At 40.0% G+C, this 22,951-nt stretch overlaps 1 protein-coding gene across 4 annotated transcripts; it reads right to left on the minus strand.

The window, feature by feature from the left end:
* Window positions 1-879: 879 nt before the first annotated feature.
* On the minus strand, window positions 880-22,795 carry LOC117251389 (alpha-1,6-mannosylglycoprotein 6-beta-N-acetylglucosaminyltransferase A-like). 4 transcript variants are annotated; one of them, XM_078174371.1, is made up of 20 exons: window positions 22,494-22,795; window positions 21,081-21,329; window positions 20,852-20,942; window positions 19,463-19,528; window positions 19,038-19,232; window positions 18,071-18,265; window positions 15,761-15,834; window positions 15,360-15,449; window positions 15,139-15,198; window positions 14,300-14,476; window positions 13,346-13,515; window positions 12,972-13,100; window positions 10,377-10,510; window positions 10,112-10,245; window positions 9,515-9,658; window positions 6,685-6,831; window positions 6,409-6,522; window positions 6,184-6,258; window positions 3,611-3,768; window positions 880-1,156 (listed from the first exon to the last, which is right to left on the minus strand). In XM_078174371.1, exons 2-20 carry the CDS (start codon window positions 21,171-21,173, stop codon window positions 955-957), a joined length of 2,448 nt encoding a protein of 815 aa, XP_078030497.1. In that variant the 5' UTR covers window positions 21,174-21,329; window positions 22,494-22,795; the 3' UTR covers window positions 880-954. The 4 variants fall into 4 exon arrangements, with proteins under 4 accessions (XP_078030497.1, XP_078030496.1, XP_033473540.1 ...); XM_078174370.1 differs by having other exon boundaries at window positions 15,761-15,837; window positions 21,081-21,227; window positions 22,494-22,793; XM_033617649.2 differs by having other exon boundaries at window positions 15,761-15,837; window positions 22,494-22,792.
* Between the last annotated feature and the right edge of the window lie 156 nt (window positions 22,796-22,951).

Genomic DNA, 22,951 nt, shown 5'->3' on the forward strand with positions numbered 1-22,951 from the left:
TACTAACCCAACTGTTGATAAATCCATTGTAAAACTGTTCAGTCATAAAAATGTACATACATTCGTGTTATATACCAAAAGTCCAGGCACGTGGTCTTGTCAGATATTAGGCAATTAAGTCTCATAGATCCTAATCTGGTGATTTTAAAGAAAAGTTCAGGACATTGGGTGCCACCTCCTAGTATGAGAGGCTGTTTACATGTACACTGTGATTTACATCTTCCTTCGTTTGTGCCCTTCGTTTACACGCAAACGGAGATTTCTCCTCTGAAAATGAGTCTTCATAAAAACTCCGACCAGAGTGGAGATTTTGGAAAACTCCGGTTGCGCGTTTGCATGTAAACTGAGATAAACAGAGATAAACGGAGTTATAGGCAGCCCACGTCACAGTATGCGCCAGAACTTGCCCCTGTGTCAAAAGTGCAACCTATGTTGCTATGGTGACAATGGATACATGGAAGGCTTGAGCTTCTCGTTACACTGCCACCTACAGGTTTGGCATGCTCTTGTGTATATATACACGGGTAAGTGTAAACGAAGATCTTTTTGAAAACGGAGATGGTGAAATGTCCGTTTATGAAAATAGCCAGCCACGTGTAAACGGTCTCTGAGTCTGTTGACCCTTTTCAGGGTGAACTTAATGAACATGGGTGAGCATGGTGTCACTGAGCCACGTGGAGTGTAGAGGTGGAGTGGGAGATTTACAGGATAAAGGTATCTTTCTTCAGGAAAGAGATCATGTCAGACACTGCAGTGTTACAGGGGAGTGGCACTCTACAAAATTCATGGCAGACCCTCAATTCAAACGTTTATCCCCCCGAAATATAAGGATGGGAACATCAGCCAAAGTCTATGAGGGAGTGAGTCAGGACATTCAGATAAAATCATCATAAATATGTTTACTGGGTTTTTGTTAACCTGTATGTACATAGGGTTTTGTTTTCTATCCAGCTGCTAGACACATGCCTTGCATAAGGCTATCTGGTCCTTGATGTAGTCTCTACAGGGGCAGATGCGAATCAAAGACTGGTCTGATCTCACACAGCTGAAGAGCAGGGGGTCAGACTGGAACAGACAGTGCTTACTGATGCTGTTGTAGGCTGGGAACACCAAGTGACTGTCAGAAAACTCTGATGTTTGACAGTCTACACTGTAGCTGGAGAAAAACAAACAGGAGGAGAAATCATTAGCATCATCAATCATTGTAAATCAAATAGTGATGGAGGATGGAGTCATCTTCAGCAAGCTACAACATTTAAATTCTTATATTCACATATCAGGTATATGTGGCTGGATTAAGTGACCCCAGCGAAGGGGACCTGTGCAAAACTCCAGAGGAGAATCTACATGAAAGGCTCATATTAAAAGCGCTGGGCTAAGTTTTTAAGCTGTTTTGTTCCTTTTTTTTGTCAGCTTATGAGCTAACTCTGACACCTGCTAAAATTGGCAAAATTGGCTCAGTGTAATTAAGCGGTGGTGAAAAGGCTTCCTGCGAAGGCTCTGACAGCTTAGATATATTTAATAGTAATTTGAACTTGCATACAATATTTGTGTGTCCCACATAAAAAAGACTGTAAAGTAGTCCAAATTGTATGTGTTGGCTGACATCAAAAAGTGCCAACTAATTATGAGCTTAAAAAAAACTGCTGAAAATATTAAAGTAAATGTCTGCCTGTTTTTAATTTGTAGTTGTTGGCTAGAAAAAAAGCAGACAGCTCTCCAAAGACAAATGCCTATGCATGACATGGTGATGTTTTTTTTACAGCTGAATTGCCTTAATGAAAAAATGATGGGAAAAAAATGAACAGAGCTAGAGGTATGATGAGTGTATATGTATACATATACAGTACAGGCCAAAAGTTTGGACACACCTTCTCATTCAATGCGTTTTCTTTATTTTCATGACTATTTACATTGTAGATTCTCACTGAAGGCATCAAAACTATGAATGAACACATGTGGAGTTATGTACTTAACAAAAAAAGGTGAAATAACTGAAAACATGTTTTATATTCTAGTTTCTTCAAAATAGACACCCTTTGCTCTGATTACTGCTTTGCACACTCTTGGCATTCTCTCCATGAGCTTCAAGAGGTAGTCACCTGAAATGGTTTTCCAACAGTCTTGAAGGAATTCCCAGAGGTGTTTAGCACTTGTTGGCCCCTTTGCCTTCACTCTGCGGTCCAGCTCACCCCAAACCATCTCGATTGGGTTCAGGTCTGGTGACTGTGGAGGCCAGGTCATCTGCCGCAGCACTCCATCACTCTCCTTCTTGGTCAAATAGCCCTTACACAGCCTGGAGGTGTGTTTGGGGTCATTGTCCTGTTGAAAAATAAATGTCCAACTAAACGCAAACCGGATGGGATGGCATGTCGCTGCAGGATGCTGTGGTAGCCATGCTGGTTCAGTGTGCCTTCAATTTTGAATAAATCCCCAACAGTGTCACCAGCAAAACACCCCCACACCATCACACCTCCTCCTCCATGCTTCACAGTGGGAACCAGGCATGTGGAATCCATCCGTTCACCTTTTCTGCGTCTCACAAAGACACGGCGGTTGGAACCAAAGATCTCAAATTTGGACTCATCAGACCAAAGCACAGATTTCCACTGGTCTAATGTCCATTCCTTGTGTTTCTTGGCCCAAACAAATCTCTTCTGCTTGTTGCCTCTCCTTAGCAGTGGTTTCCTAGCAGCTATTTGACCATGAAGGCCTGATTCGCGCAGTCTCCTCTTAACAGTTGTTCTAGAGATGGGTCTGCTGCTAGAACTCTGTGTGACATTCATCTGGTCTCTGATCTGAGCTGCTGTTAACTTGAGATTTCTGAGGCTGGTGACGGATGAACTTATCCTCAGAAGCAGAGGTGACTCTTGGTCTTCCTTTCCTGGGTCGGTCCTCATGTGTGCCAGTTTCGTTGTAGCGCTTGATGGTTTTTGCGACTCCACTTGGGGACACATTTAAAGTTTTTGCAATTTTCCGGACTGACTGACCTTCATTTCTTAAAGTAATGATGGCCACTCGTTTTTCTTTAGTTAGCTGATTGGTTCTTGCCATAATATGAATTTTAACAGTTGTCCAATAGGGCTGTCGGCTGTGTATTAACCTGACTTCTGCACAACACAACTGATGGTCCCAACCCCACTGATAAAGCAAGAAATTCCACTAATTAACCCTGATAAGGCACACCTGTGAAGTGGAAACCATTTCAGGTGACTACCTCTTGAAGCTCATGGAGAGAATGCCAAGAGTGTGCAAAGCAGTAATCAGAGCAAAGGGTGGCTATTTTGAAGAAACTAGAATATAAAACATGTTTTCAGTTATTTCACCTTTTTTTGTTAAGTACATAACTCCACGTGTTCATTCATAGTTTTGATGCCTTCAGTGAGAATCTACAATGTAAATAGTCATGAAAATAAAGAAAACGCATTGAATGAGAAGGTGTGTCCAAACTTTTGGCCTGTACTGTATGTATAGGTGATACCCCCCCAATTAGAGCATCTCCTCACACTGCATACAACACATTTCAAGCCATATTTCATAAACAAAGACACAAAAAAATAAAGTAGGACTTGTGTCACTGGATTCTATACACACCGACATGTGTACTTACTTTGCAAGATTCTCAGCATTGTTAAGGTATGGAAAAAATGCAGGTTCACAGATCAGCCCTGCCTTCTGGCATTCCTGTTTGCAGGATTTGTTCGCTTCCGCCTTCACAACCTGGAGTGCGCTCAGTGGAAGCCAGCTCCCTGTACTATTGCAGAAGTCCTGAGGTAAAGATGAGAACAAGATGAGAAGAGAAGAAAATAAAAAAACATAATAATAAATATAATAATAATAATAAAATAATGAACATATCGCCGCTAGTACGATCCTGGGGTTAAAATTTGAAAGCTGCATAGAATCAAGACCTTTGACAGTTTATGACAACTGCATTAAAAATAACCAACACGTTTTATGCTGATCAGACAGATTCTCATTTATTATAGGCACTGTATGTAAAAATGTGGCCAAAACGGTTACTGCCCCCCCCTACAGATTCGAGGTTGCTGGACAGCGGCACGCTGGAGACTGATTTGTTTGACCACGGCCGGCTGCCGTGGCAGGGCCGCGTCGCTGCGTCCTTGATCGTCAGTTTTCCAGCAGACCGTTCGAGCAAGTCCGGCTTCTCTGCTGCTAACGCTGCTGCCAGGATACAGCGGAGGAGGAGCCGGTTGCTAATGTTATGAACCGGGACACTGCTAATGCTGCTGCCGGGATACAGCTGAGGAGCCGGCTGCTAATGCTATGTACAAGGACACTGCTAACGCTGCTGCCAGGATACAGTGGAGGAGGAGCCGGCTGCTAATGCTATGTACCGGGACACTGCTAACGCTGCTGCCGGGATAAAGCGGAGTAGAAGCCGGCTGCTAATGCTATGTACCGGGACATAGCTAACGCTGCTGCCGGGATACAGCGGAGGAGGAGCCGGCTGCTAATGCTATGTACCGGGACATAGCTAACGCTGCTGCCGGGATACAGCGGAGTAGAAGCCGGCTGCTAATGCTATGTACCGGGACACTGCTAACGCTGCTGCCGGGATACAGCGGAGTAGAAGCCGGCTGCTAATGCTATGTACCAGGACATAGCTAACCCTGCTGCCGGGATACAGCGGAGGAGGAGCCGGCTGCTAATGCTATGTATCGGGACACAGCTAACACTGCTGCCGGGATACAGCGGAGGAGGAGCCGGCTGCTAATGCTATGTACCGGGACATAGCTAACGCTGCTGCCGGGATACAGCAGAGTAGAAGCCGGCTGCTAATGCTATGTACCGGGACATAGCTAACGCTGCTGCCGGGATACAGCAGAGGAGGAGCCGGCTGCTAATGCTATGTACTGGGACACTGCTAATGCTGCTTGCCGTGCTGCTGTAGCTCAGTCGTAACTGTAACTGATGCTGAGACTCTACTGACTGCGTGACTGGTGGACGGCGGTGGGTGGCACAACAGGCCAAAACAGAAATTCAAAACATAAACATGATTTGCAGACTGCAAAAAAATTTTTTAGATGCAAATATTCTGGCTGTACTATTGTTGTCGGTGAGATCAGTATGTTATATGAACATTATTCCTTAGTCTCTGTGACATATTAGGATGATTGTACGACAATTTGCTTTAGATTTTTTACATATAGCTCCTTTAATGGCCAAATTTTGTGCTGGGCCATGCTCTTCTTTGGCAGCATGGTCACTTTCTATTGGTCAGATGCAGTAAGCTTTTGGGGACATACTTCAGTGGCTTAGTTCAAAATATCTACCGAGTTTGTAAATGTTTGTACATGTGAAAGGCCAATGCAGTTGTTTGCAACTGGTGGCACCCCCTATTAAGCAATTTCAAAATAATTTTACACACATGATTTAACATTCAACATATCCTGCAAGTTTTGGAAGGATTAGACAAACAGTTTCTGATTTATATTCTGATTTGCGTTATGCCTCGCCTGTGCCTGCATTTGCTTTGAGTGGTTGATTGGAATGAAACTTTCAGTTCATGTTAAAGGTACTGATGTAGACATATCAACGTTTTGTGACAATTGGCCTAGTGGTTATGGAGGTAGGTCTGTTTGTGTGCTGAACCACACCAGTTTTAAAGTTCATTCATCAATATCCTCAAAATGCAGTGAGATATCAACAAGTGTTTGATAAGTTTGTTCCAATGATGATCCATAGTAAATGTGGTACGATTCAAACCTACAGTTTTGGCACTCCCGAAGAGAAAATTTGAATGTTGTGTTGAATGTTCCGACATGTTCAGATCACAAGTCTTGTGATGATTGGCTAAATGGTTATGGATTTAGGTCTATTTATGTGCTGAGCCACAACCCCTCTTAAGTTTTTTGGTCAATATATTAATATAAAGTTGGTTGAATAATGATCCACAGAAAGTTTGGTTCGTATTGGACCATTGGTTTAGGAGGAGGTGTAGCGCCCCCATGTGGCCAATTGGCATCATGTTTCTTGAGCAACATTTGCACACAACTTCCAATAACTGGTGAAAATTGTATGTGTCTATAATGTATCATCTCACAGGAATTTGCAAAAACATTTCTGAAGAAGAAGAAAAAAAAGGCAACGCAAAAACACTTCCACTTGAACACCTAATCTCTGATCCCTTTTCCATCTGAAAACCAACATTTCTCCAACCTGCTTCTCAATCAGGATGTTGACCCTCTGGAGCATCCCTTCACAGGAAAACTCATAGGGAAGGTAGGGCTCAATCTGAAATGTATATGCAAAACCCATAATTACTGATATGTCACGGGCAAATTGCAGCTCTGTATTCATCATGCTGAGCTTCCTCTGTATTTACACTTTGCTCTTTGGGAAAGACTGGCACAAAATCTGGCACTATATTTAGCGGGTACTTACAGTTTGATTAAGGATGGCAGTGAGAGCTCTCTCCACATCTGTGGAGTTGTGCATATCTACCATCCAAACATAAGGCTCTCCTATGGCTTCTGCATACGGATGCTGGGATGTCACCTGCACATCAACAGTGAAAATGATTAAATTAATTTAATCTTTTTTTTCCTTTTTTTGAGGAAAAGACAGTAGATTGATTTTTACGTTGGATCAACTTGCTCATTTGTTTGAGGTTTAAGTGTTTATCAGCTCATGGTAAGTGTCTCAGATTTGCCCCCTGACCTCTCTTATGTTGGGCTTTCCCTTGAAGAACTCTGTGTTCAGGCTACTCTGTGGCGGGTGTAACCTGGGGTTCAGGAAAGCACAGCCATTGGCTAAGGCCTCCAATGGGGCGGGGCCTTCATATGGGAAAGACAATCCGACAAAAACCTACAACAGACCAAAGATAAAAAGAAGAAACAGTTTAGAATGTCCCAACCCTTGTAAGCAACACATGCAGAGGTAACCACGTGCACTACTGTACTGCCACCACATGATGCCAGCCAACACCAGGACAAGAAATGATGAGCTCAGTGAATAGGAAGAGTCTTAAACGGCTGCATGCATATTTTTCTTGTTTATATGAAACGCAGACAAAAAGAGTGTGATGCTGCTGGAGTAATGTTCCAAAGATAAACTACACAGGATTTTTCTAAAAAAAGAAAAACAATGTATACACTCATACAGAAGTAATCCCTCTCAATCATCACTTACAACCCACTAGAAGTGTGTGGCATTACTTCTATATGGAGTCTCACAGGCAAATAAATCCATCTGGATCACTTGTTTATCCCCATTTTTTGTCACCAATGCAACAGCTGCTCTTCCAGCACAGTAGCCAGAGTACAATGTTGGCACTGTAGGTTTCCACAAATCACTGATATTTTACATTTGTACATTTCATACATATGATATAGCTCAGATTACATGTATATGAGCTAAGTTTCTTGTGAGGAGAAGGATGTATTGTGTGACACCCAGGTGAGATGGCAGGAAAGCAGCAGAGGTAGGTGTTTTTGAAAGACAGACCAGGACATGTCCAGTAGTGTTTGTAGTAATCAAACTGGGAATTTGAAGCCAAAACATTATGTTTTCCTCGCCCTAACCAAGCGCTTTTTGTGGCTATACCTAATCACACATTAACCACAGCTTTGTAACGACATATAAAGAAACGTAGAGATTTATATTTATATATGAAACATACAAAAGTAAACATATCCCTGGTTTGTAGGAACGTTCAATGCTAACATCTATTCAGGTGATTGGGCGGACCCTTCCTGTGGTCCTTAGGGAAAAACAGTGCACACAAATGCATTCACATATTGTGCATAATTACATACAAATGCATCTGCATACTGTGCATAATTACATACAAACACATCCACGTAAAACAAGATACAGTACTAATTAACTTTGTCATATGATAAATAGGTACTGCAGCATAAACACTGTAATCAAATGTCCACTAACTACATACACAACATACACCACTATGCTTTTTAACTAACATCTGTTTTTGTCATAAACTATACAAACTCTGTATAAGTCAGAAAAACCTTGAATCTATTACTCTTAGAAATCTCTTTGAAAGTAGTTTCATTCAGGGATTTTTTTCATAAAGAAGGATGAATGATTTTACTGAATGGCAACCCTTTACAAAACTGCTTTTTTCAAAGCGCTAGGTCTGTATTGCAAAAGAGTTACGTTATCTTCTGTCACTCGTCTACTTTTGTGATAGTGCTTATCCCTGGTAAAGGTCTATCTCCAGAGGAAGGTTATTAAAAGACCGCAGGCCAGTCTCCCCTCCACTTTCAGTGAGGACAGAACGGCATGCATTTGACCTTCTGTCTAACTGAGAAGTTCAGGACATCCAATAATGCACATGTGCCACATACAAACATTTTACATCTTATCTCCTTTAAAGGTCCAGTGTGTAGGGTTTAAGGAGACAAATTGGCAAATATGGAATATAATAAAATAAGTTTTCTTTAGTGTATAATCACCTGAAAATATGAATCATGTTTTTGTTACCTCAGAATGAGCTGTTTAAATCTACATAGGGAGTGGACCCTTGTCTGCATAGATTAACATGTCACATCATCATGTTTCTACAGTAGTCCAGAATAGACAAACTACACGCTGGCTTCAGAGAGTGCCATTTGTGTTTTTGCAGACCTACTACAGTGAGTTTTTAACATGCACAGATTAGCAGGTGCTAGGCTAGCAGCCTGCCTGCAGTCCCGAACAGCAAAGGAGAAACACTGATTTGTAACATGGACTTGTGCAGAAAATTCAGCTCCCGGGAACCAACTCCTAACCAATGACCACTGAAGGAATTCTAACCTGGAGAAGTTTCAGCTGGTTGCAATCTTCACCACTAGATGCCACTATATCCCCTTAATTTTTACACACTGGACCTTTAACATTCCTGAAAATGGACATGAGTGACACATTTTGATAGCTCTGCCCATTTTGAAATCAACAAGACATTTTCTATGTAATGGTTATACCCAAGAGTTTAGTTGTTGTTTAGTTGTTGTTTTCGTTGTCGTCACTTCCATCAAATGAGGGAACAGTTGCCACTTTAAAGGGGAACTATGCCCATTTTCAAAATTCATATATGTTATTCCTATGTTCTTACACAGTCAAACAATATTAGTAAAAACTCTCTCTCCCAAATAGAAAAAAAAACCTAGAGAGCTAAAAGTGAAATTTATGATGTCATCAAGTATAAAGTGTGGAGCTGCTCCATAGACAATGAAAGGTAAAAGATGTTATAGATGACACTGAGAGCACTCAGGGGAGTGTTCGAAGTATATGGATACATTTTCTGTTTCACATCAGAAATTTTCCTACACCATGGAAATATCTTATTGGAATTCTTAATTATAGGTGGTGTTTACCTTTAATACTACATATTGGGGTTTTATAAGGTCATAGGAAAAGAAAAAAAATCACAAGTGGGAAAAATAGCTTACTGTTATTGTTTTTATGAATACAGCAGTGGGCTGTATGTTGGAAGAAGTAAAGCCAGCAAATCTCAAAGGTAAATTAAAGGGAGACACACACTCACCTTGCTCTGCCTCAACAAGGCCTGAACCTCAGTGCCTTTGACAATGCCGTGGTTTTTCACATAATTTGGAATAGTAGCACTGTTATCGACCGTCCCATGGATCTCTAAGTGCTTATGGATAACGTCCAGATAAGCCTCTTTACCCTGCAGAGAAACAGCAGAGGAAACAAATGGTGATTTGCTGGAAAATCAATGGATGCGGCACATATTACACCTGACAAGTTGGTATTGTGAGGGGATGTCTGAAAAAAAAGGGTGAACCGACAAACTACTAAACACACAAAAGGTAGAATGAGGGGATATATTTGAAGTGTTTTCAATGCGTATAACAATCAAAACTGCTCCTAAAATGTGAAAAATTAAAAAAAGTTCCTTCATTATTTCCTCTTCATTGGAAAATTTGTCTACCAGGATTTTTACTCAACAGTTTTTTTTTCTATCCAGCCACCCCTAACTAGAACCTGAACGCTTCTTTAGTACTTTATCAAATCAATATAGGTGCCTGAGGAAATAAATATCTTATAGAGTACTTCCCGGAAAAATGCTTGTTTTTTTTGCTTGTTTTTTTTTTCTATTTCAACGTCAGTCCATTGTTACCTTCCAAAACGAGGCTCTCTTGCCGTACACAAGTGCCTGGTTTTGTCTTGTGGTAGACTTTAACTGCTCAGTTTGTTCAGAGGTCAGCTGGTGCTGCACCACAAAGCCCAGGAATGTGTTGTCTGGTGTATGAGCTGCTCACAGTAAGAGAACACACATTTATTAAGACAGGTATTAAAAAAGAAAAAAAAAGGTGCCATTTCTGTGTCTACATATGTAAATCACACAAGGAGCTGTTGGAGAAGAGAAAGAAACAGAAACATACGGAACATGGTGTAGAACTGCATAGGGATCAGGTGCAGGCCGCCAAATGGACTCTTAAGGTTGTTCTTCTGGGCCCAAGCTGCATGATTGAAGTCTGGCTCTGTGCCGAAAGTGTCCAACACACGAAACTTGCACCTGGTCAACAGACAAAGGTACACACACATAAACATATCAACACACACATCGTATCTCTATCTATCTATCTATCTATCTATCTATCTATCTATCTATCCATCCATCTATCTGTCTATCCATCCATCCTCTATCTATCTATCTATCTATCTATCTATCTATCTATCTATCTGTCTGTCTGTCTGTCTGTCTATCTATCTATCTATCTATCCATCTATCTATCATCCATCCATCCATCCATCCATCTATCTGTCTATCATCCATCATCCATCCATCTATCTGTCTATCCATCTATCTATCTATCTATCTATCTATCTATCTATCTATCTATCCATCCATCATCCATCCATCCATCCATCTATCTGTCTATCATCCATCATCCATCCATCTATCTGTCTATCTATCTATCTGTCTGTCTGTCCATCCGTCCGTCCGTCCGTCCGTCCGTCCGTCTATCTATCTATCTATCTATCTATCTATCTATCTATCTATCTATCTATCTATCTATCATCCATCCATCCATCCATCTATCTGTCTATCATCCATCATCCATCCATCTATCTGTCTATCCATCTATCTATCTATCTATCTATCCATCCATCCATCTATCTGTCTATCATCCATCATCCATCTATCTATCTATCTATCTATCTATCTATCTATCTATCCATCTATCCATCATCTATCTATCTATCTATCTATCTATCTATCTATCTATCTATCTATCTATCATCCATCCATCTATCTGTCTATCATCCATCATCCATCCATCTATCTGTCTATCCATCTATCTATCTATCTATCTATCTATCTATCTATCTATCTATCCATCCATCCATCTATCTGTCTATCATCCATCATCCATCTATCTATCTATCTATCTATCTATCTATCTATCTATCCATCTATCTATCTATCTATCTATCTATCTATCTATCTATCTATCCATCCATCCACCCATCCATCCATCCATCTATCTATCTATCTATCTATCTATCTATCTATCTATCTATCTATCTATCTATCTATCTATCTATCTATCTATCTATCTATCCATCCATCCACCCATCCATCCATCTATCTATCTATCTATCTATCTATCTATCTATCTATCTATCTATCTATCTATCTACCTATCCATCCATCCATCTATCTGTCTATCTATCTATCTATCTGTCTACCTACCTACCTATCCATCTATCCATCTATCTATCCATCTGAACATTACACTCCGTGATTGCTGACCACATAATTCCTAAACACCAAAACATAGCGTTTATATGTCACCATAAAAGCCTCCGCTCTTCTGCTTTCAGAATTTCCACAGGGTCTTTGAAAACCTGGGGATGGGGACCTGTTTTCCCCACATCATTCTACTAACATGAATGCATATACACAAGACTTCAGATTACATTTTAGTGACACATGACAGACAGTCACTTGATTGAAAGTTGAGTGATGGCAACATCCACTTTCTGTTCATCCTAAATTGATGTAAGAAATACATTTATGTTGCCATTTTTGAAATGTTAGATGCAGAAATCAGAACTGCTCCATTTCCCCCGATGAAATTTTAAAACGGTTATATAATTTTCCATTCATCTTCCTTCACTGCATCTGTTCTTTCTGTATTCCTTTTCCTTAAATGTGACAAGAAACTGCTAAATTACTTTCCTTCTTTTAGTCTTTCTCTCCTTTTTTTTCTGCCAGATACCTCATTACCTTATTTGACATTGTCTTTTATCATATCACTATCTCCAACCCACTCCGTCTTTACAGGCCTCAGACTCTGGCTTGCTATTATTCCTGTTTGGTGAAATTATATCATTTATATAAAAGCAGATATTACAAAACAGTAATTGCACCCAACAAGTTTGAACTCGGATCCATATAGTCCTTTCTTATTCTGAGAATTCTGCCAAAATCACTTTACCCTCTGTAACCTCTGTGCCAGCATAATCACCAATTGACTCATACTTGACTCCCCTCTCTGCTGCCTCTTGACTACTTCTCCACTGAAGGACATCTTCAATCTTCTTTTTAAATTTCTATTGCTCTCCTGAGCTAATCATCTACTTGTCTGCGGGGTGATTTTTGGAAAAAAAATCAAAATATAAGGGCAACTGTGTATGTGGAGAGTATTAGAGTAACAGAAAATTACAACACAAGGGGTCAGGGGAAGCTTGCATGCTAGGTCTGGCACTGTTCATGACATCTCTACCCCTTTAGACTCTATTAAATGAAATCTTCCTGACTGAAATACGGTATTATCATCTTCATCAGATGGGATCTTATACAGATGCTAAAACATAGGTGAATTGCATTTAATTTGTATACTTCTGATAAGGCATCACTGTATGAGACATCTCACTCTTTCACTGATGCTGTATGTGCACATAGTCTCACTCTCATGTAACTCACAAGTGCTTTAAAATAATGTCAGGACCAGGGTCTTGATACTCACCTGTATTTTAGCCAAGATGTATTTAGCAGTGCCTGAATCTGTCTAAGGCCGATAATGTCGGTATAGATCAGGTCTGCTTCCACTTTTTTAGTATGAGGTGGGCAGCTGCCTGTCTTAATCCCAAAAAAACTAGAGTGAGAGAGAGATAAACACAAGAATGGATATACAGAAATAGAGTTATTACACATCTGTAGCAATTAAGGAAAAATATGGAATACGTGGAAATGTACACATCAACTAGTTATAACCTCAAAGTTGCACATTACGAGCATGGTGTATGATTTACATGATGCTTTTTCAGCCATAATCACTGGTTTATTGTGTCATATGTCCTATTCCCATTTACCCTAAACCTATTTTGTGTGCATACTCACTGCTTGAGGTCAGGTATGGAGGCAGTAAGGTGAACATGGTGACCCAGGATGTAAAGTGTGGAGATGAGGTCACTCCACTGGACTAGTTCCCCAAGGGGGCCACCACTGAACGCAGCCTCTGCTATTCTAGAACGTGATTCATCTGTAACTGCTCCAGGATGAACCAGAATCTGGGGAGGGGTAGATGTGCGGGAATGAGATTACTCTCCTTTGTTTCATATGTTTTAATTTGGTCAAGATATTTTGCCCACTTGGATCCCAGAAGCAATTTTCTAAGATTTCAAAATAATATGGCTATCACATGAAAAGCTCTTTGAGCATTTAAGGAAAAAGTATCTGTGCCTGATGGCTCATTTCCTGCACAGATAACATTAAATACCCTTGTAATGTATAATGGAAGGCCAGTTTAGTTGAGTTCAAGAAATAGTAAGGTCTCTATGTACGTCATTCACATCTATAAACTTGTTTTCCTGGTTTTAGTATCACTGAAATGAGAACCAAATTTAAGGAGGGAGTGAGGCAGCCAGCTCTAAAAGCATTCTCTAACAAGAAATTAATGTGTCCCTTTCATGAGCATCACTATGGAACTATACATGTCACAGTTCCTGTTTTGTATTGTATTGTTTAGGTATTGTTTTATTGTTATTGTGTGAAGCACTTTGTGTTGCATTCTGTTTGTATGAAAAGTGCTATATGAATAAAGACTGATGACAAAAAAATCCAAAACAGAATCAAAACTACCTGCACATGTTCTCTCTATGTTAAATCAGTGAATGCCATAGTAAGCTACAGCATTAAAGGTCATTAGAGTGACCTGTGTTCAAAAATGATTGCAGATGGAAATAAGTCCCCCTCATCACCATGGTGCCATGTGAGAACAAACAGCTCTTTGGGCGGGGGTAAGGGAACGGTCAATTAGTGTTCCAATAAAAACAGATGGGAGGTATACATTACCTGTTTGGCTTTTCTCTCTGTGAGGTTGTATTTGGCTGAAAGAGAGCGCCCAGCATCAACCCAAATCTTCTCCATACTGCCAATTCTTTGGCGTATCCAACGAAACTGGACTCTGTTTTCCAGAGGGGGGTACAGATCTTTAAAACTTTCCTGTACCACTGCATCGTCAGGCTCTGCCTGTGAAAACAGACAAAAAATTTAGGGTGGGATGTCAGTTTGTTACACTGTTGTCAGCAGGACTGCAGAAAAACTACCTGCCCGATTTTCATGAAACTTGGTGGAGGGGTGTAGCATGGGCCAAGGAGGAAGACATTCAATTTGGGAGCAGGTCTGAATCACAGGATGGATACATCACAAATTATTTCTCACTTTTGTTAACATTGCAAGATAGGGCATCTGACCTTGGCAGGAATCTATGCTCTCTATATGCCCTTCTAGCTACCATTTTTGTTAATTTGTGTTGGACTTCCGAATCTCCTAAAAGCACAATGACTTCTTACCTCTTTAGCATTGATAAATCAAATTTGCTCTTTCCAACTGAGCTTAAGAGGATCACAGATCATTGCCAATGTCTCTACTCCAATTTGTGTCAGTTTGAAATTTTGCTTTCCTGGACAATGAACGCCACATACAGTACTAGCATTAAAGTGACATCAACCATCAGGCTATGTAGGCAACTAATTTAGAAAATGAGCTCAGAGGACAATGAAAAATGTTTTGCGTAGGTTTAGGGTGTGTGCTACTGCTAGAAAAAGATTACAAAGATTATATATATTTTACTCACAACAAGTACACACAACTAGCATGCAGTCTTGACATTCTTTCGTTTTTGCTTTTACCTTTTCCACTACATCTTCAGGAATCACTCGGCCTGGAAGTACAGGACACCAGGGCTCTATCTTAACACAGCACAGAAAGAAAGAGGGGGCAGCTACATCAGCATTGATCGTACACTTTTACATCTTTTTGCATTTACAAAATTGAGCACTACACTGAATGTGATGAGGTCTTCACTGAGCTGTGTTACTGCGTGATATGAGAGCTGAAGCCACTTGGGTACCTCACTGAGGTAGAAGAGGAAGGAGCACAGAGATCCATTCACCCCATGACTGCTGTAGCAAGGGTCAGTCCTCCACATGTCCTTCATCCACTGGAGAACCAACACGCCACAGGGGGTCACAACAAAAAACAAGTACATTATTCTGATCAATAAAATGCTTTACACGGTCCAAGTGGAACATAACACTTAACATAAGCTATTCAAGAGCAAGACCGCTGCTGTACAGTATCTTCCATATTTTAATCTCTTTATATTATATTAGAATAGAAATGCATTTTTTTTCAATGTACACTGAAAACATGACTGAATGAGCAGTCACTAAATTAATTCATTCTAAGGATTTTTTTACCAATGAGGTTTTAATGAAAGGTTGCTACTACAATGATAAAGAAACGTGTTACCTTCAATTTCTTCATACAGTCTGGGTATCCATCCATGGGTGGCAGTGGGCAATTTTTATCCTCTTTGATCTGATCTTCTGAGAAACACACAAACAGCATGCATGCTCTGTTCATTAAAATGTATTCATTTCTTCATTTTGTTTATTTAGTTATTTCACTCTGAGTCCAGTTAGTGATATCATTGGAATAAGTGCTGGAGGAGACTGTGTCAAATTCCTGCTTAATGAAGTGGGAAATACTGCCACTAATGTAAATGTAATAAAAACATCATTCATTCTTTCTAAGTCTAAAATTCAAATATTTAAAGTTTAACCTTCAAGACTTGTTGAGGAGGACAACCTTCATGTTTTCACCACCTGCCTACAGGAGTGGTTTTAACTAGTTCTCACTGGATAAATGCAAAGAAATTCAGCCGCCTGAGGTTGCGCTCCTAACCATGTGTAAAATCCCCTGAAGAGACATTGGTTGAATAAGCGAGTCCAGTCACACAAAGGCGAAGTTGTTTTTTTACATTTCAGGAGTAGTTGCAGGCAGCAGCATTAAAGTCAATCCCTGCATGGAACAAAAAAAAAGTAAAGGCTTTTGTAAGAACAATCCAAGAACCCCGATGCACCCTGTTTCTCTGTGTTTCTCTGAGCGAGTACAGCCTGAGTGTTTGCTTTATTATATTAGAAATGAAAGCATCTGTACAGTGTAGCGGAACAAGTTCACATTTATGATTTAGTAGTTTGACCCACTATTGCCATGTACTGGGATGCTGTCTAATACACAACAACAGGTCGATGTTATTGGCACAACTGACTTCTGCTACTAGACTGCTTTCATTGCAAAGGCAAGGGTACCTTTGTTCAAGGGGAAACCCAAGTGTGGTGTGTTTTAAAACTAACCAAAAAATCATTGTATTCTTTATTACTTAATCTTAACGTAGCTCAAAGTTCACTTGGTTTCACATGGTGCCGAACACCTGGGGGAAAGTCCTGTGTTGTTTAACCCTTCCACCACTCCAGCATGCCGAGAAGGACTTTCAGTCTTTATACTACTTTCTTCTCTACTCCCATCAGCATATTGGTCTGTGATTGCCGTCATCCTGATCACAAGGTTATACTATATATTTATATATATAATAGATATATATTTATAGATTATGCAGGTAATATATGCATTGTGGTGGACTGGAGTTTAACTCAATCCCAGTTACGCTGTCTTGCTGTAGTAAACTTACTAAAGTACCAAACGTGTATAAATCCAAAGCTGAAAATAGTCCCTAACAACAGCACCATCCACTAAATTTTGTGTTACATTTGCTAAAATCTACAGGGCCCAGCTATTTTTCAGGAACTACTTATTTTGCCCAGTCTCACTCTGAAGTCGTCGAAATCCGGTGCTTGGGCAGTGACTTGCAGCATCAGAAACCAATGAAAAAGGTGTCCTTTAACATCGGCATGATAAATGGCTGGTTGCCATCATAGTTTAATGGCGCCCGCTGGCATCAGGGGGGAACACGGTGGGACGAGGACGAAAGGTAAGGTGGTGAAAGTCTGAGTAGGGCAGGCAGGAGGAGTGGTGGATAGGCCTAACAAACACAGACTTTCCCCTGAGAGAGCAGTGCTCGTGTCCCATAAGATTCTAAAGCCAAACCCTGCTCTTTTTTCCTAAACCTAACCATGTGTGTTTGTTGCTGAAGGAAAAAAAACGTCAATTTGTGGTGTTCTACTGACTTGGTGCATTTATTTTGAAAGAGACTGTAATCAACCGTAAAATTACTTGTTAAAACGGAGGTGTATCTTGAAAGAAGAGAACTTGGCACAGTGTCCCAGAATGCCAACAACCAACATACCTAGCATAGCTTGCATGTCTTATGTGGACGTGGAAAGTCATGAGTAAAACATCAATATATGACAAGGTCGGAGTGAGAATGTGTTGACTTAGCCTTTTCTGAAAAAAGCACCTCATTAATTTTTGATCCATTGAAGATTTGAATCTTAAGTATAAGGTAGGGAAATCACAACATATTGAGAGACAGACAAAGGCATTGTTGGCTTTGGACATGTCATTGAAATTGCTGACAATGAGAGAAAGAATAACATAAAGCCAATAGACTAGATAGTCAAGAAGGTACATCTAGACAAGGTTTTTGTTCTGTGATTTTTTTCATATCCCCACATGACCAATCTCAGATCACCACTTGTGTGCTGACATGACTGGAATCGCTTCAGAATAAATTGCATGTACTGAGTTTCTCCATGTTAAAAGCAGGCACTGTGGAACTATTTAGAATTCTGCACGTAATTTGATCAAGAGTAATTTTACCAGTTTTGCCTTGTTCTGCCTGTAGCTTTAGGAGTTCCTCCAAGTGAGCCACTTGCTGCTGTAGCTGTATTTTATCCAAGCGCAGCTCCTTAATCATCTCATCCCTCATTTGTCCCTTCTCTTTTTCTGCCTCCATTTTAATCTGGAGTGACTGAAATTCTTCTTTGTAGTTCTTCAAGGGAGGTGGAGGAGAGACTGAGAGAAAGAGAGTTTGTTGTGTTGAGTCATCAACCCTCTGCTCTGAACATATTTTCAAGAAGATGGCATCAAAAAAAAAACTGTTTAAGCAACTGGCCATTCTATACCTAACTATAGGTAACTATACTCTAACTATAACTCAGTGAATATTTCTCTTTCATTTCGATGTAGTGTTTCTTCACTGAAAATGTATTTTGATGTTAACTGAGATCTGTGGAATAAGTGTGTATTTGTATGACAGTAAAGAAACATGATAAGACCAAAAAATCTTTCTATCTTTTTCCTCGTCATAAAGCTCCATTATTGTCCAAAATCCATTAAAAAACAAACAAACAAACAAACAAAAAACATCAGTGAGCTACACCACTGGATGACATGTTAATTTATTGTACTCAATCCCATTTACGCCGTCTTGCTGTCGTAAACTTAGTACAGCAAGAAATGCAAATAAATCCATGGCTGAAAGTAGCCCCTAACAGCAGCACCTGTAGTTCATCTTTAAGTAACATTTGCTAAAAGCTACAGCGCCCAGCATTTTTGCAAAACTACTTTGCCTATTTTGAAAAACCAAATATTCACTATTGACCCATTTCTAAAGATACAGCCTTCAGTAGGGAGGAGAAGGAAAATCATAACATACTTTAGACGTAACTTTAATCATTTTGGACAACTTTCTGCACTGTCATGGTAGAGTTTCTTATATTAAAACTTGCATCTGGGGGAATTCACTTAGCATTCAGTTCTTAAATTGATCAAGAGTCATTTTTACCAGATTTGACCTTCTCTGCCTGTAGCTTTAGGAGTTTCTCCGTCTGAGCCACGTGTTGCTGGAGATGGAGTTTTTCGGAACGCAGCTCCTTAATCATCTCATCCCTCATTTTTCCCTTCTCTTTTTCTGCCTCCATTTTAATCTGGAGTGACTGTAATTCTTCTTTGTAGTTCCTCAATGGAGGCATGGGAGAGACTGAGAGACAGAGAGTTTGTTATGTTCATTTGAGTAATTATCCCTTTGCTTTGAGCATATTTTCAAGAATTTCAACAACAGTCATTAGTCATATCAGTTAGCAAATAATACTAAGGAAATTCCTATTTAAATTTGATAAAAAATGCAGTTTTGAAATATTATATTTACTGACATGAGTGTGTATTTGTGTGGCAGAAAAAAAAACATCTTTTTTTGGACAGTTTGCTTACAGTTGTTAGAGGATCCCACGATGTTCAGGAGATTATCCACAAACGTAACAATATTCTTCATTATTTCTAGGAAAGACAAGGGGAAATGTTTTTGAGCAGAAAAGTCAGGGGGAATTAAGAAAGAGAGGAGAGTGGAGGCTGTGATGTATACTAAAAAACAAGAAAAAAACCCCGATATTTCAGGATGCAAAAGATTCTACTGACATAACAAAAAATATTTTTCCACAGAAAGTTATTGACTTAGTGAAATTTTATCCACTGTTACCTTAATTTCACTCCTTATTTTACATCCTGTATCCCCTCTCGTGAATAGCTCCTATTTGGATGTTTCTTTAGCTGTATCTAATGTCCTTAAAGGACCAGTGTGTAATATTTACAGGGATTCAGTGACATCGAGCAGCGAGGATTGCAGACTGCAATCAAAAGAAATTTCACCCATAGTTTCTCCCACAGTTCCACGTTACAAAGGCCATGAGCCCAGCACCAGCTAATGTGTGCTCACCTTGCTCACTGAGCAGTGGCTCTCACTCATTCTTCCGCTCAGTGTGTGTGTGTGTGCGCACTCCTTATTTGACTCAGGAGGTGCACAGACCTGTTTCAAACTGCTAAAAAACACTTAACAAAGCAGTTTCACGTCACAAATCAGTGTTTCTTGTACACTATTTGGCTTGTCCCTGACATGTCAGTCGCCCATCACCAGCTAATACATGCTCACCTTTTTTTCCCAATAAGTTAGGAGGTTTTGACTGGGGCTGAATTATCCTTAGAGGTATCCTCCTCTCCAAAACAAACAGACCCAGTCATATAAGTTTGTATATTTATGTGTTATTTTTCTGTAACTGCTCATTCTGGAGGGGCTATGGTGACCAACACATGCAAATGGCCTTATCTGCAGCTAGTCTTTGGTTTGTCCATTCTGGGCCACTGTGAAAACATGGTTCTGCGACACGGCAATGTCCATGGACACGGATCTGTTCCCTGTGTAGATATAAATGGCTCATTCTAAGGTAACAGAAACACCATTCCTATTATCAGATGATTATACACTAAAGAAAACACACCTCTTACATTATATTTCTGCCGATATATGCCCCTATATCTTACACACTGGACTTTTATTGCAACCTGTTTCCCTTCAGTTCTACAGTGTGCAGTTAAAATGGCGGAGGGTTAATCATTCTCCATTCAAATAAGCTCCACTGGTGAACAATGCTAACTCAATAAATGTAGCCTACTACATGTGGTATCTGCCCAGTATGAAAAACATGCATACCTCATTTGCTTTACTGCTTAACAGCTATGTGAGGAAGAGAGAGCGTGTTACTCACTGTGATTATTTTCTTACACACAAAAATGTGTATAAAAGTCTCTCCTCTCCTCTGTTCTCACCTTCAGCCCTGCCTGTTTCCATCCACACTTTGCCGTGCCGTCTCAGTGTGTTGTGACCGGCCACACTGATGTCCCCTTGCTCAGCATTACTCTAAAGTCAGTTCAGACAGACAAGATACGTCACACAACACAGAACACTGAATTTAAGAAGAGGTTTGTATGAGGCAAACAGTTGTGACCTGACTTTAATGTTTATGTTATAGGTGAATGAACGAATGAGAATACAGACCAGGATGAAATATGGAAGACTCAGAAGCCAGATGAAACCAATGACCAGTAGCAAAAACAAGGTCCTCCACAGGGGGTCCTTTGACCTTCTCATGATTCAAATGGGCTCAGCCTGATGCAGCAGAGTTGAATGTTGGGTGGCATTGGCCTTGTTTTAAACCAGGTTACAAGGTTATTTTACATTAATGCAGAGTGTCCTTAACATAGAATTCTGCATGTTCAGTGGTGAGACAGGAGTAAAGGAGTGTATCTGATGTGTCAAAGAGAGAGAGAGAGAGAGAGAGAGAAACACAAAGTAATTGTTATTTGAGCCTAAACAGAGAATATAAATTGACTGAATATCTGCACTCTGTCAGAGACAGGAAACAAAGACTAATCCTGACCAAATACAGGCTGAGTGACCATCGCCTGGCAGGAGAAACAGGGAGACACAGACAGGCATGGCTGCCCAGAGAGGAGCATGTATGTAGTAACTGCTCGACAGGAGAGGTAGAAAGTGTACTTCCTCCGCCACTGTGACTGTGTGTTCCCCTCAGTCAGAGATTTCCATTTTGGAGAAATAGCTAAGAAAATCACAAACTTCCTCACAACTGAAACTAGCAGTCCTCACAGATGAAGGGACGACAGCTCCTTTGGTGGCTAAATGCATCTGCCTAGGCTCAATCAACATGCGCATTCTCTTTCTCTTGAAGTGGGTGGTGCTGGGAACAGATCCCCAGACGAGTTCACTGCAAATAAATGCATCTGCCTGCCACAGCCTGAGGGACTAACAACTAATATGTATTCAATTGTAAATAGATAAATAAAAAAAATGCAGTGTACTATATTATATTGTATAGTAATCAAAAATGGACAGCAGCAGTATGATATAGAACCTGTATGTGACACCTGTATATTAAATATGTATGTAATGAATTAATGTATGTAACATGTCAAATGTGATTACTTTTTATTTTTACTTCTAATTATTTACTTGTTTTTTTTTATGAAATGCTTTAGCAATAACATATCTGTTCATGCCAATCGAGCTATTTGATTTGAAGATTTAAGACTGAGAGAAAGAGAGAGAATGAATGAAATTATTTTTTTTCTCTCTCTCTCTCTCTCTCAGACATGTCAGACCATAGATTATGATTTATGTTGTTGATGTTCCTTTATTGTTTAACATCCCATATCTAATTAGACATTAAAGGCACAAGGGATATGAGAAGCTACAATGGGACAATGATAATGATGATGAATGGCACAATGCTAGAAAACTTTTCGCTACTGGCTCCACACTTCATTTAGCATAACACACATTTCTTTACGGCTCTCCCTTGTGACTTCTCTAAGGCAGTGTAACACATTGACATTTTTGTTTTAAGTATCCAGCATAGCTCTTATCTCCAAAGTAAAGAATTACAACACTTACCTCTGGACAGTCCTGTAACCAAATGATGACTGTGTGACCACTGACTGTTCTTTGGCGGTATCTCCCAGATGCAAATGATCTGCACACAGGACAAGTTCTGGGACAGATGCCCTGTCAGACTTTAAAGCACCTCAATATAACCAGTTTGCCAACCTGTCAGCCTGCATAACTGCAGTGTGACTTGTGGTAATAAGCCCCTCTTTGCAGCCTCCAAGGAAGGCCAACCTGTTTTACACGTCTTCAGTCTGTCATGTCAGTGTTTTGTTTTAATTATGTGGTTTCATTTTTTTTTTTTTTTGGTCCTAAAATATACAGTATGTCCTCTCTGTGTTACACCAGTGTATAAGTGCTCTCATCCCATGTTGTATGGGCTCGATCAGCTGGGTACGTACTGTAGTTACTTTTATTCTCCTTCTTTTACTTCTACTGTTTTTAACTTACGTTACATCCATTTGACT

This window comes from Epinephelus lanceolatus, chromosome 14 (assembly GCF_041903045.1).
Source record: "Epinephelus lanceolatus isolate andai-2023 chromosome 14, ASM4190304v1, whole genome shotgun sequence".
NCBI lineage: Eukaryota > Metazoa > Chordata > Actinopteri > Perciformes > Serranidae > Epinephelus > Epinephelus lanceolatus.